This window comes from Myotis nattereri (genome assembly GCF_964212035.1).
Source record: "Myotis nattereri genome assembly, chromosome: 1".
In the NCBI taxonomy this organism is placed as follows: Eukaryota; Metazoa; Chordata; class Mammalia; order Chiroptera; family Vespertilionidae; genus Myotis; species Myotis nattereri.
Window position 1 is genome coordinate 26003137 of NC_138075.1, and position 15543 is coordinate 26018679.

General features: G+C 39.7%; 1 protein-coding gene across 1 annotated transcript in view; it reads right to left on the minus strand.

Annotated features, from left to right (window-relative positions):
• SIPA1L1 (signal induced proliferation associated 1 like 1) overlaps positions 1 to 15543 on the minus strand; it is a 340556-nt gene that overhangs the window by 113639 nt on the left and 211374 nt on the right. Inside the window, exon 6 of the mRNA XM_081100632.1 lies at positions 630 to 760. Coding sequence (XP_080956758.1) covers positions 630 to 760 — 131 coding nt within the window. The remainder of the gene's footprint in view (positions 1 to 629; positions 761 to 15543) is intronic.

The following is a 15543-nucleotide window of genomic DNA, read 5'->3' on the forward strand; positions in this document are numbered from 1 at the left end:
TTTTCCTTTTCTTTTTTGAACCTGGATTTCATTAAAAAATAAAAACTGACATATTACGTGTACTTAGATTCCTAAGTTGCTCCAGCGGCCTGTTTCACCCACACAGCCTCTGGTTCCAATAGTGCATGTTCTAGGCCTCAGAGAATAGGTCCAAAAGATAGCGAAGTGAAAGGAGGAGGAGGAAAGTCTTTTCCCCTCCCTTGAGTCAAGAAGTACCCTAAGCATTCGTTTGGAGGAGTGTGTTGAGTCCTAGGTGACGTGCTTCCATGTGTGAGCGCCCCAGCTCCTCCACTGGCTCGGCACTTTCTGGCTACCACGGCAGCACAGGCGATATCCCATTTGGGATTCTGAGGGTTCCAATTTCTTGGGCCCCATGCAATGGACATATCTTTCTCTGAATCAAAACTTCCATTCATTTATTGCATCTATCCAGAGCTCAGTGGAAAGAAAGGCTCTAGCTCTAACCATTCTGTCCACCCCTATCACCACCAGAATGAATGAAAGGGGGCTTTGTGTCTTTCAGAGACATTTGTGATCAGGTGATATTAAATTTAATTGCTTTGCTACTGCTACCACTATACTTTTTTTCTTACTTCCATTAAGCCTCACCTTTCTCATTCACAACTTACCTCACTAGTTCTAAATATTATTCGGTAGTTGTAAGGAGATCCATTTTCTTTCATTTCTTCTGGTTTTTCCCTTCGAATGCTCACAGCCACTGGACCAAGATTCTCATCAGCCCCAAAATAGTTCCAGTGTTCTTAAATAAGACAAAACAAAATTAAAATGTGATGTTGTGCTGGACATTTAGATCACTCAGAAATTACTTTATATCAATAAAATGCAAACACACTGAACAAACATCAATATTCTTCGATGTGTTATAAAAACAAGGCCTTGGCTACACAGGTATAGGTTTAGAGCAGGTAACACTGAAGAGAGGTGGCCTGTGGAGTTTCTTTGCTTTTTCTCCCTACTTCTACCATTTAAATAGGCTGCACTGTGTGTTCTTCCTTGCCGAAGAAAAAGTTTGTGTCTGAGATATTCAGTTTTTCTTTAAAAACAAAACAAACAAAAATCCCCCAAGTCTATTGAAAACAGAGTTTGAAGACAGAGGGACTCCCCCAAGATTGAAAAAACATTTCCCTGGATTGGAGCAAGAAGGTCTGTGCATCACTGAGCAGCACTCTGGTCCCAGGGAGCCCAGGGACGATGGCAAAGGGGCTCGGAGAAAACAGCTCCGTCCCAGAGCACTGGGCCTCACCAATGGCTTTTCCATATAGTGAGCACCAATGCATCCCACGAGGCCACTGGACCCGGAGGGCATGTGTGCTCTGGGACAACGGGCCTCTCCTAGGGAACCTGTGTGGCCAGGTGACTTATTATGATTCAGAGAATTCTCTTCAAGACCCCAAACGTTAGCAGAACCTTGGGGGAAGTCTCCTTATGACTGATTTACCTTCCTCCTGACAAAAACAAAGGTCAGGATCAAAATTAAATGAATTTACAGAAAATTTTAAAAAGTGATTTTTACTATACACCTGTGTATGTGTGCATACACTTCTTTTAAAATTTTAAAAATTGATACATATATGAGATGTTCACAAATGAGGAAGTCCATAAAACACAGAAATATATGAAAAGCTGGAGTAAATAACCCATTTTTCAAACTTCCAAAACACTTACTTTACACCATTCTGTATCATTTACATGTGACATGACTATATGAGTTATGACATGGTATGTTATTCTCATACAAAATGCATAACATTTGAAAATACACATTATTCCCATACAAAATCCCTGAGAATTAGAAATTACAGCATAAAATATCGAATCTGTAGTTTTAAAATTTAGGTAATACATATGAAAATACTTTGCAAGTACTAAAGATCAACTATAAAAGATATAATCATAAATATTGAGGGCTCTTTAAGAAGGTTATCATAATCTATGGAGATTCAAAAAAGAAAAGCACGTGGAAATACAGGAACAAACATCTCATATACAACTGAGAAACAACCCAATAAATGTCACAAAATCTATTTACAAACACTCAGGTACACCCTCAAAGCACAGCTGTGAGAATTACACTCAGGGGTGATTTACTCTTACTTTGCACATAATTTTAATAAGGTTGGCTGTCTGGTCTTCAAGCCCAGAGGTGTGATAATTCCAGATGCTGACAAAGTCCAGAGTGTAGGGCTGATACAGACTTGCATGCAGACAGCAATGTGATGGAACAACTGACAACAAGGAAGAAAACAGAAAGGGAGAAGGCTGAAATAGTATAAGAAAGCAGACAAGAACTTAAAGAATAACAGACAGCAGTCCGGGGCCATTCACACTTCAGTAACTTCAGACGGTAATTTTAAAAAAAAGGGTTTTTTTTTTACTGATTTTAGAGAGAGAGATAACGAGAGGCGGAGGGAGGGAAAGAGAGAAACATCAATGATTAGAGAATCATCCACCGGCTGCCTCTCCCACACACCCCTACTGGGGATCGAGCCCACAACCCAGGCATGTGTCCTGACCAGGCGACCTCTTGGCTCATGGACTGACGCTCAACTACTGAGCCACACCGGCCGGGCAAGAAGATAATTTAATACTGCAGCACAGAACGACAGTGGAGGGATCAAGATGAGTGTGAGACATATCCATTACATTCTGCTTCTTGCATGTCTGGGATTCAACTGAAACCCAACTCTCTAGGAACTTCTTAATCACACCCAACACATCTCAGAAAGTGCAGGTGAGACTGCTGCCTCTGCTGCAGGGAAATTCATAAATATGTATCTCAGGCCATGGCCAATTCTTTTTCAGCAACTTCAACTCATTCCCAAGCTGTCCCTGACCAGCTCCCCTTCTCCAGAGCAGATATTTCAAACATTCTCCGTTCTCCTTCAACCTTCCCGCACCTGCTTTCTCCCCAATCCCAGCAAATGCTAATGCTGTCTAAATCACAGAGAAAACAAAGAAGCCCCTTCAGAAGCAAATGTCCTCATTTTCCATCCTACTTGCAAACTTACCTGGATCCAGACCTTTGCTTCCTTCTCTTTACAACCCAGAACTCAATCTCACCCTAAATGCTGACCTCCACCCAGTCCACCTTCCCAGGGGCTCTGATGCCTTGACTACCCTCCCTTGACCTTTGACTTCTCCCTCTCTATTCACTGATTTCCATCATCACTTGATCAAGCTCAAGTCTTCTTTATCTTTAAATATAACACACCGGCAACACTTTTATCCTCCTTCAGGAATTCTTGAAAGGGCTGCCTAATTCCTCACCTTAGAATTACTATAATCTGACTTCCACGGCAGTAACCAATGATAGCCTTAAAGTTAAAAACAAATACATAGGTTGGGTCCTTATCTCGCTCAAACTCTCCCTAACATTTGCCACAGTGGATCATTTCATTTTTTTTCTAGAAACACTCTTCCTGGCTCTGTGACAGCACTCTCTCCTGATTTTCCTTCTATCACTCTGGCTATTACTCAGTTTCCCTTCTTCTTCCCATCCTGAGTATTCACTCTCAGAATTTCAACTGCCATCTCAATGCTGCTTATGATCAAAAGTCTACATGCTCACTCCAGACCTCTCTGAGCCCTCAATCTCTACATCTACCTAGTGGAACTCTATTTGTCCGTCCTGTGGACATCACCTTCCACCAAACCTAAGAAGCTCTCCCTGCAGCCTGAGTTTTACCGACTGCTACTACATTCACCTCGTTGCTCATGCCAGATTCAGTGCCATGCCTGCAAACTGAAGTTCCTACAGCTCTCTTAAATCTATCTACTTTGTCTCCACCCCTTGGCCACTGACTTCCCCATCACCATTTGCCTGGATGTTTGTAAATCCTCTAACTGGTTTGCTTTTATCCAATTAGTTTAAATAGCAACCAGATGACCCTTGTAGAATGCAAATCTGACCATCACTACTAAGTTTAAAATCCTTCCCAGGGTTTCCCAAGGGCCCTTGCATACTCTCATGGCTTCCCAAAGCCCTCCCAACCTGTCACCAGCCTACCACTCATTTCAACTTAGACCTTTCCATCATCCTCTCAACAGAGGACCTCTGACACGGAACTTCTCTGTTGTTCAAACTCACTCTGCCCTTTCTCACCTAAAAAATTCTACCCAAACATTCTTCCCACAACCCTTTATTTGACCAAGTCCTCTCATCGTCCATGTCTAATCTGAAATATTACTTAGACATCCTCTAAAAGAGTGATTGAGTACTTGAGCACAATGAAAGTGTTTACTTGGTATATTAAAACTAATACTTTATTTCAAAGTGTTAAAATTCATGAAAATACAAACTAGTGAAACCAAATATTTAACACATTTCAAATACAAAAATTTAAAAATGTTACAACACAAAAATGTAAATTTATAAAAATATAAATATTAAACACAATCATCTTATAAATTATCAGATAAAATAAGTGTTATCTTAAAATGAAACTAAACTCTACATAAAAATGACAACTGTTCATTTTTAAAAAAAAACAAAAAATTAAAGATCATTTAAATTTTTTTTTGTGTATGTGTCATCATCAACACTGACTTTTTTTGTGCAATTTTCCCCAGCTGCTTAGGAAGTACATTTCTGAGTTGGGGGAATGGTGATGAGATAATTATACACTAACTTTCTAACACTTTCCTCAGAATCTATCTTTAAACACACTCATCTCTGGTTTGATAACTCTGGGAAGAGCTTTCAAAACTTATGTGTGTTTGTGCAGAAACATCCATCCTTTTTTACTAAAAGAGGACTCTAGCTATTATATCCAAAAAGCATTTCCATTGGTCTTCAACTACTTCAGTGTCACTGGTGTAGAAGAAGATTCTGGGCTGGTGTCCTGTGTTAAATTCACTACTATCATGATTAGACTCTGCTTATTCAAAAAGCCTTTCAACTTGAGTAAGTATTATTCTTACAGTAACCCTTGTTTTGTTTTTGTCCACTCTCTGTTTGCTCCTAACAGACACACAAACACTTGATTTCATTCAAAATCCTAATGTAGTGCAGAGGAGGCTGGTTCAGCAGTCACCTTAGATTGAATTTTCAAGTCCTTAAACTTTGATCTCAAGACAAATGACTCAGATTTTTTTTCTTTAACTAAAACACCAGCCTTTTAGAGATGCCTTCAGTCTGGTCCTTCTGGCCTGTCCCTCGATGTCACTGGCCTGCAGTCCCTTCCCCTCAGACCACAGCCTTTGGGCAGCACTTCTTACCTGCTCCAGGCTGCAGCATTTTTCATTTATTCCTACCAGCCATTTACCTCCTTCCTTCACTAATGGAGCTATCCACCAACTGCAGAGAGCTCTTCCAGCCAGACCCACAATCAGCTCCGCCTTTATGGAAGGGGAAGAGAAGGAGCCGGGACAGGGGAGCCGCAGCTATGAGTATGAAGAAAGGCTGGGAGCCCTGGATGAGAGAATCTGGGAGGATGAAAGCCAGAGGAAGGGAAGAGGAATTGGACGCTCAGGTGGGTAAATCTGCTAATGGATGACTTGAAACACAGGTTTTACATTATTACATGACCAAAAATAATGAGATTTTAGTGCCAGCATGCTGGAATGCCTCAAACCAATACTGCAATCACTGTATTAGATACAATGCAGCAAAGTGAGGCCCTTTGCCAAGCACTCCAATATTCATATCAAACCATGGAAATACAATATTTCCTTCGTTTTTATAGATATGGAAACTATGATTTAGAGAGAGCAAGCCACTTCCCAGCCACGGCTAGTAAACGGCAGTGCCAGAGTTCAAACACATTATTTGAACTACTGATTCAAAAGTTCATTTTCTTAGCCATTGTATAGAACATTATCTTCCCAAGTTTCCAAAATTGTATTATAAATAAAATAGTTAAATAAAATTTGGTACCTAAAGGGATTAAGTAGTCAGATCATACATAAAGCTTTATTCCTTGCTGTACTATTGAGCCAAGGATTCACTGTGTATAATGGGAGAGATAGTAATGTTTTTTCCATATATGGGTGATTTCCCCACTGCCTATATTTTTCATACTTAACACCTAAACAGATGTTTAGCCTGAGGTTTTCTTATTAGTTCTGGTTCTTGGGTTTTAACAAGGATGGTACAAAGAGTGCCAGTGATCAGTTCTGCAATCACTAGAATTTTCCACATAAATAGCTATATTCTTGGTTGACGTATTTCCAATAACAAATAATAATTTCACATTCTTAGAGAGGAAAAATAGTAAACAGTTCAAAGCACCAAGTAATTAGATCAAGCACACTTCACATCACATGGGGTTATGACCCACAGATAAGCATGTGGGCACAAGGCAAAAGAAGTTAAGCCTGGCATTTTCATTGTAAAAAAGTAAAGAAAAATAGAATCACAAGAGTTGTAGGGCTTCAACCAGTGAATTCTGATCGCTTGTACTGTTTTTTTCATGATATTTGCAGACTTCATATTAATATCAGTTGTAAATTTCCCTAGGGACACCAGCATAATCTGGACTGTGTATAACTATGAGCAAAAATATATTTTTACTTTATATAAAACATGTAAAGTTATAATTCATGGCTCAAATATTTCTTTAGAACTGTTAACTTAGAATTTTAAATAGGAAAAACAAACTGATGAACACAAATCAAAGAAACAGAAAGCAAATAACAGTCACTATCTTGCACCTATTAAAATTAGTGACAACATTTCAGAAACCCAAAACAGTCCTTGGTAGGGGCATAATACATTCATTCATATACCACTGGTGGCACGGTGGACTGGCACTACCCATTTCAGAAAGCACTTACTTATGTGTGTGTTATAATGTAACAATCTATATATAGAAAAGCCTAAGTGACCATCCAACCATCCGGACTGTCCGACCGTCCAGCAGCTATGATGCGCACTGACCACCATGGGGCAGACGCTCAACGCAGGAGCTGCTGAGCTGTGGTGACTTGGCAGCTGCGATTCTCAGGTGACGCACCTGGAACCAGAGAGGAGGGAGCCTGATTCCGGGGTGCATCACCTGAGAATCACCCTTATGCAATCTGGGAACCCTTGGGGGGATGTCGGCGAGCCAGTTTCAGCGGGATCTGCGCAGGCCAGGCCACGGGACCCCACTGGTGCATGAATCTGTGCACCGAGCCTCTAGTGTGTTTTAATATAGCAATAGATGTTAAAATCACAAAAAGATTCACATTCTACTCTTAGTTACCCTAACTGACCATGCAGAAGGAAAGATGAAAACTCCTTTTCTCTATAAAAGGCATCTTCAGTCACCACAGAAGGGGGACACTAAAGATACTAATAAAGAATAAAACAGTGACCACTTAACTTTACTAGCTGGAATTAAAATTATTTCACCATTTTAAACTATTTTTTCTTAAAACAGTCTACTTGGTAGGCTACAAGTATGCCACTGTCAGTACGGTCAACAACATAAACTTTGACCCTCAATATTCTTTAGCTCAATATTTTCATGAGACAGAGAATTTGGATGAGACACTAACACATGCTTCGATAAAGCTGTTGAACTTTGCCTATTGGGTTCAAGTTGTTCAGCTGTTTTATTTTCATGCAACTTACATCTTAATATATATGGCAGGTCCAAAAGTCAAGAGAATTAAAAGAAAAAGGCAGCAGCAGCATATTCTTCTATTCAAGTGAAACACAGACTTTCCAGGTGGAAGCACTAGGAGTCCAACTGTTAAAGAATGGCACTTTCAGAGAAGCACTCCACCCAGAGTCTCAGTCCCTGACCCTCAAAGAGCTCATCCTAATGACAAGGGTGGAGGTTCCATGAGAACTAAACAGCCGAAGACTTTGCATCATAATTAAAAGCAGGTCAGAGAAATGGATGGACATTTACACAGGACTGGCCACCTGCCAGAATTCTGTCCCAACGCACTCCCCTAAGCTTATAATTAATATTACACAAGAGTAATTGTCCACATTATAAAGTGCACAGCACTCTGAGGTTCCAATTCTTCTTTCCATAAGTAACTTAAAAAGTAGGGTGGTCTATCACAGATTCATGGATACAGAGAGCAAATTGATGGTTTCCAGATGGTAGAGGGCTTGGGGGGCTTGGGGAGCTGGGTGACAAAGGTAAAGGGATTAAGAAGTAGTTACAAAATAGTCATGGAGATGTAAAGTATAGCACAGGAAATATAGCCAATACTATTATAATAACTATATATGGTACCAGGTGGTTACTAGACCTATTGGGGGGAACCACTTCATAAATTATATAAATGTCTAACCACTATACTGTATACCTGAAACTATTAGAAAATAATACTGAATGTCAACTATAATTGAAATATAAAAATTTTAAAATGGAAAAAAAAGGTAAGGTGGTCTGTTTGCCAAAACTGCATGAAATAGTGGGGCTTAAATCTGCGTGTGACTAAACAACCTCTAATGACTCCCTAACTTGCCAATAAAAGGTAGGCTTTAATATGAAGTTATGTTGACATTAATAAATTGTATCAAAGTGATTTAAGAAAAAGTACAAAGAAAACTCTATTTGAAACAAAGGAAAAATAAAGAGTAACAGAATCAAAATGGAAGATTTTTATTGGCCGTTATCAATCTATAACAAATAGCAAATAATTATATTTTTTAATATACAATCTCACTAGTGATCAAAGAAATAAAAACATTTGGGGCCTATAATGAATGTTCAACAATAAAATTGTAAATATTCAAAGCAGGCAAGAAAATGTTAAAACTATAGTCTGAAACATATTAGTTACGCTTTCTGGTCTAAGCTTTCTTAAGAACTCGTGTAAAGTTCACACCATCTAATTTATAGGGTTCTACCTTATGGAAATAATTGAATGTGTAGGAAAAAATTACATAACAAGCTCTGGCTGGTGTGTTCAATGGTTAGAGTGTCAGCCCAAGAACTGAATAGTTGTGGGTTCAATTCACTGTCAAGGGAACATACGTGGGTTGCAGGTTCTATCTCTGGGGCATGTGCGGGCAGGCAACCAATCTATGGATCTCTCTCACATCGATGTTTCTCTCCCTCCTTCTCCCCCCTACTTTCTACTCTCTCTGAAAATCAATGGAAAAAATATCCTGGGGTGAGGATTTTTTTAAGAAAATTACATAGTGAGGTCATTTATATAAGGCCAGAGGTTTTTAAACTTCTCTATGGATAGAAATTAGGGGGTTCCTGAACCTGAATAAAAAATTATACCTTTATTTTCACTAACTTCTAAATGAAATGTAGCATTTCTGTCCATTATAAATGTAGACAACAAACTACAGTAATATTAGCTGTACATGCGATTTTGACAGCAATAGGAATCATACCACATTACAGTTATTGCAGACATATCAAGTATCGATTATGCTCATCACTACTTTGAAATTATGGTAGTTATCAGACCTGAATTTAGATAATTTGTTATTGCAATAAGAAGCAGAGATATTACTATGTCACTAAATTTTAAGCACTTTTGCAACTGTATTTAATATGCTTACATTGCTTTGTGCTTTTATTTAATGCACTTAAAAACATTATTCTAAGGGCAGTCCATAGATTTCACCAAACTGGGAAAAGGTCATTGGAGGGAGCAGAGGAGGAAAGCAAAAAACTTAGGGACATCTGATATAAGTATTATTTATGACAACGAGAAATTGGAAAACCTGAATTTACAAAAGCTGGAAATTTTAAATAAATGATGGCATAACCAATTATGAAATCATGAAAAATATATAAGATGGTATTTAGTGATCCTTTAGTTTAAAAATAAATATGCATGTATTAGAAAAGATGAGACAGAAATAAAATCTAGTAATAAAACAAGATTAATTTTCTTATTTTTTATAATTACTAGTTTTTCTGTAATGAATATATAATTTTTATAATAGGAAGATTTTTAAAGTATAAAAATGTATTTGATTTACAAATGTCAATGATTATAAATAATATTTTTATTTACAGTAATGCAACTACTATACTAGTAGTAATGCATAGTAATGCAAATCTTTACTTCTAATGTTAGTGAATTCTAATTCAAATGCCAGGTCAGAGAAAAAAAAAAAATTAACATCCAAAGGAAAGCAATTTCAATGAGACACCTGCTTCTATCTCAATTTCTTTGTATTTAAAATCCCTTACCAGAGATATGCAGCAAGAAGTCTTCCTATATAAAATGCCTTTGAAGGATTTGGAAGGAAGTCCCCCAGATACTGGCAGAAATCCAGTCAAAGCAGAAGCTATGAGTGCAGGGACCACATATAGCCTACATGATTGATGGCTAACTGTCCATATGAATTAAGAGATTGTGTCTGCTGATGGTTTTACATCATCAAATGCTTCTACTTGACTTGGATTCAAGTCAAGTTAGGAAGATCTCTCCTCTCACTCTCCTGAAGCTCAGAGGAATGGCCTCCCCATAAGAAGAAGAGGCTCCATGAGAAGACCAGGAAATTAGTTGATACAATAAAGTAAGTATTTTTGAGCTTACTCAGGATGTGGGGCTCACTGTGTCTAAAGTTATAATGAGGTATGCATTTGGAAAAGAGGTGACAAGTTCTATTATGTGTTATCAACTGTACTAAAATAAAAATAGAACGGGCCCTTGTTTCCTTTAGACCAGTGGTCACCAACCTGTCGGACCTCACGGACCATCGGTTAGCGACTGCTGCTCCAAAGGTTTCCTTAAACCAGCAGTCGCCAACCTTTTGGACCTCATGGACCACTAGTGGTCCATGGACCACCGGTTGGCAACTGCTGCTTTAGACTACAAACCAGCACAAAATTCTTTGAAATATGGCCATCAGTAAGCATGGCTGTCACTTGATGCACTTTGACACAGGAAGTTGGGGAAGCACTGCTTTTTCACGTGGACAGTTCATGTGTTAACCACTGTCATTGACTACCTGAAGGATTTTTGGTTTGTTTTTCATTTTTTATCTTGACTGCTTTTAGACTTACAGAAAAATTGCAAAAGTACATGGAGTTTTCATAGATCCCTAAACCCAGTCTCCCCCAGTGGATCTTATGTAACTACACACCATACAATCATCATTAATCAGAACCAGGAAATTAACATTGGTACAATCCCATTAACTAAAGGACTGACTCAAATTTCACCAGTTTTTCCACTATGTCTTTTTTGGGCTTCGAAATCCTATTCGGGATCCCATGTTGCCCTTGATTGTTACTTCTCCTTAGCCCAGCAGTTCTCAACCTGTGGGTCGTGAACAATGAAAATACATCCTGCATATCAGATATTTACATTACAATTCATAACAGTAGCAAAATTACAGTTATGAAGTAGCAACGAAAATAATTTTATGGTTGAGGGTCACCACAACATTAAAGGGTCGCGGCATTAGGAAGGTTGAGAACCACTGCTTAGCCCCCTACAGTCTGTAACCGTTTTTCAATCAGTACCTGTCTTTGAAGACTTAGACAACTTCGAAAAGATTTTATTACTCAATTTGGGCTTGGTGATTTCACCTGACTGGCCTGTGGTTATGCATTTTGGGCAAGAGAACTACAGAAATGACATAACCTTTTCAGTTCATCATTTCATGGGGTCCATGACATAGACCTCAATTCACTTGATTAAGGTGACGTCTGCCTGGTGTCCTTAGCATGACCTTACTATCTTTCTCCTTATTTACATATATCTTTGGGGAGATCTTTTGAGATTATGCAAATCCTGCTTTTCCTCCTATTTCTCCTCAAACTGTCACCTACTGATTTTATCATCTATCAGTTTTGTCCAATAAAGTTTACAATAGTAAAAATCAGTCTCCATAGTGGTGTTTTGGGTCTGTGGGGATCAATTGGTGGTCTTGGTTAATTTCCACAAAACCACTGTGACCACACACAGACTTGTGGTCTCATTTCCTGAAAGGAGAGGAAAAGGAACTATAACATATTAATTCAGTGTCTGCCACAGAACACAAGGTCATATAGACAGAGAACCCTGATTGCCTCTACCTGATGCTATAAATGCAAGATATACTGGCTCCTCAATTCAATAGATCTTATACTTCACATCAGCACCCAACATTCACTCAACTGTGAAACAAACCTGGGCCCACCTAATCTGTGGTCCTGGCCTTCAGGTAGAGCCTAGACTGGTTGGTTATGAACCAGGGCATCCATGGCAAGCACTGTGCAGAAACAAGGGGCACAGGGTGGCTCAGAGCATTGGAGGGAGAGCACCTGCACCTTGGGGAGGAAGGGGGTCACACAGGCATCATGAGCCCAGAGAGGCAGGAACTGGTGAGGTGAGTAAGAGAAGAAGGGAGAACAACCCATCCTAAAACATGCTCATGTGCTGGGCTGCAGCAGTTGAAGCACATGTCCTTTTCACCGACTTCCACAAACCTCTGGACTGATATGACACAGGTAGCACAGAAGCCTGAATGCTTAATAGGTCAGGGTTTAAACAAGCAGTGTTGGGACTCAAGAGATCACACCCAAGAAAGGAGAGGATGTTTGTCTTCCAAGGAGTAAACATGTCAACTTTCATACCTAAAGGCCTCCTTGCTACCAGAAGCCCTGAGCAGTTAAAAAGTCAGCAGCAGAACATTCCTAGGCTGGTTTCTCAGTAAGTTAGTTAGTGCCTCAAATCCCCCTGAGGAGGACTACATAATTAAGAGAGTTCCCTTTAAACAAATTACACATAGTTTATGTGATCACAATCCTATATAATAAAAGCCTAATATGCTAAGTGTCCAGTTGGCCCTTCAACCAACCAAAGTGTAATATGCTAATGATATGCTAAAGCCACTCAACCGCTCGATATGACATGCACTGACCACCAGGGAGCAGACTCTCTGGTAGGTTAGCTTGCTGCTGGGGTCCAGCCAAATGGGACTGAGCGAGATGGGCTGGACACACCCTGGAGCCCTCCTGTGGTTCCTCCCCAGCTGGCTAACCTCCTGCATCCCTCCCCAGCCCCAATCGTGCACCAGTGGGGTCCCTTGGCCTGGCCTGTGCCCTCTCGCAATCCAGGACTCCTCAGGGGATGTCGGAGAGCCAGTTTGGGCCTGATCCTGCAGGCCAGGCCAATTTGTGCACCAGGCCTCTAGTAAAAAATAAAAGGCAAGGACATTAAAACAATCAAGTATACATATATATAACCTTTCCATATTAATTTTGGCAGAAATTAACTGTTACGTTCAAGATCACAGAGTACACTGTGGTTCAGTGGAACAGACTTGTTGACTTGAGTGACTTGAGATATAACACTGTGCATATCAAAACTAAACATAGAATAATTACCTTTATCCAACCAGAAAGAATATATGCACCCCTATGTCCACAGCAGTGTTATTTACAATAGCCAAGATCTGGAAACAGCCTAAATGCCCATCAGTAGACGAGTGGATAAAAAAGCTGCGGTACATTTACACAATGGAATGCTATGCAGCTATAAAAAAAGAAGGAACTCTTAACCCTTTGCGACAGTGTGGATGGACATGGAGATTATTAAGCTAAGTGAAATAAACCAGTCAGAGAAAGACAAATATCACATGATCTCACTTATATGTGGAATCTAATGAACAAAATAAACTGACAAACTAAATAGATCCAGAGCATTAAACACATGGAACCGACTGACATCTCAGAGGGGAAAGGTGTAGGAGGGACTTGGAAGCGATTAACCAAAGAACAAATATGCATATATGCATAACCCACAGACACAGACAATAATGTGGTGAAGGCCTAGGGGGAGGGTGATGGGGATATGGGGGAGGAAAACAAAGGGGGAAGAAAGGGGGGGGGCATTTATAACAGTCTCAACAGTAAAATAAAAAAAAAGAATAATTATCTTTTTAAAACTCTGAATTAGAAGACATAATAGTTTCTTCAAGCCTAATGTTGCTATACTCACTGGATTAAAAAAAAGAAGAAAATGAACAAAATAAGCAAGACTTTTACAAATAAGCTTAGCTGAATGGTGTCCCTGATGTTCTAGCAGTACCCTACAATACTCCACTAAAACATATAATAGCTACTTATTGATGCTTGTTAACAAACTGGAACTTGAAGCATAGTTTCTGAGAACAAAATTAAGAGTACATCAGAGTGCTAAAGCTGCCACTTCAAGTACAGATTAAGTTAAGTGCACATATTCTAAAGAAATGATTACAAGAGGGTGGGACGTAAATAAAGAAAACTGGACATTACAGTAGGAGCTGAAATCCAAGTTGCTGGTGTCCTCAAACTGGTTAATCCTGGGGCCCAGCATATTGCTGAACTTGATTTCTGCGTGTGTGCGTGTGTGCTCCAAAACATGGGGGTGGGGTAGGGTGGGGAGAGGTGGAGGTGTAGGAAGAAGGTGAACAATAAAAACAGTCAAACTGGTGATTCAAAGTTATCGGGTGCACAAACATCAGTTTTCCCTCTTTTTGGGAGTGGAAAATATTCTTAAATGAGCTTCGGCCCAGATAATGGCAGTTTCTCCTGGCTGCTGGGCAGCAGGGAGGGCGCTGCCCTACCAGAGCATCTTCACTAACTTGACTTTGAGAGTGACACCCCACCTCACATCAGATACCCTATTGACATTTTGACCAATGGGGCAACAAACACCACAGCCAAGGCAACCCCTGGGCTCCTCTCTTTCCTATTGATGCATCTCTCTGAATGGGATTCAGAGAGGTCATGCCTCGCAGACAATTGTGTAGTCAGTGCAAACGAAAAAATCCAGTATGGGAACAGCAAACGAAGGGAGTAATGGCTAGGAAAAGGTCTCCTCAATCAGCCAAGCCGACTACAGGTAACAATTATTCTATAACTTAATATTTTCCACTTACAAATTACCTTGGTACTTTGATCATGGTGACTATGTACATAAAAGCTAAATACAAAACATATATGCACTCAAAGGGAGAGGACTAGATTGATTAGTTTTAATGCTCTCCTACTGCCTGGTGTGTGCCTCTCTAGGAAGGCTGAGGTTGCACCACTTGGACTTATCTCACTGACAGCTTCACTTGGGGCCCTATGAGCACTAAGTGAGGATGTCTGCATAAAGCACAAAGTAATAACACAATAAATGTGAGCTGTATTATTACTGTCATTTACTCCTCGCTGAGGCTCAGCAGACACATCACACACACTACAAAAGAGCAAAGAGAAGTGGGCAGGAAAAAGGACCGGAAAAAAGAACATTGACAGTTGTGTTGCTTATTTTAATAAGTGCAAACAGTGGGATTCCTCTGTTGGTCCGGGATCGTTGCAGCAATAGACTGGGCTTACATATTGAAGCCAAATATCTTCTAAAGACGAAATTTTCAAATAATGATGCTTATAAAAACATCAGCCAAACACAATTAAAATTTACATATAATGTTGACAGTATACTGTCTTCCCTAGAGACTTAGCACAATGAAGTCAGAAATGCATTAAACAGAAGAATGTGGTGAGAAAATACGTGGTGATAAAGAGGCTAGAGTGAGCACCAGGCCAGGAGCACTACACCCTGCTGCTGGGAGATAAATTACACCTGGCATTGATGTACTCCTGCAAAAGGGCTGACTCACTTTAAGGTTCTGATTAGGAAAAATGA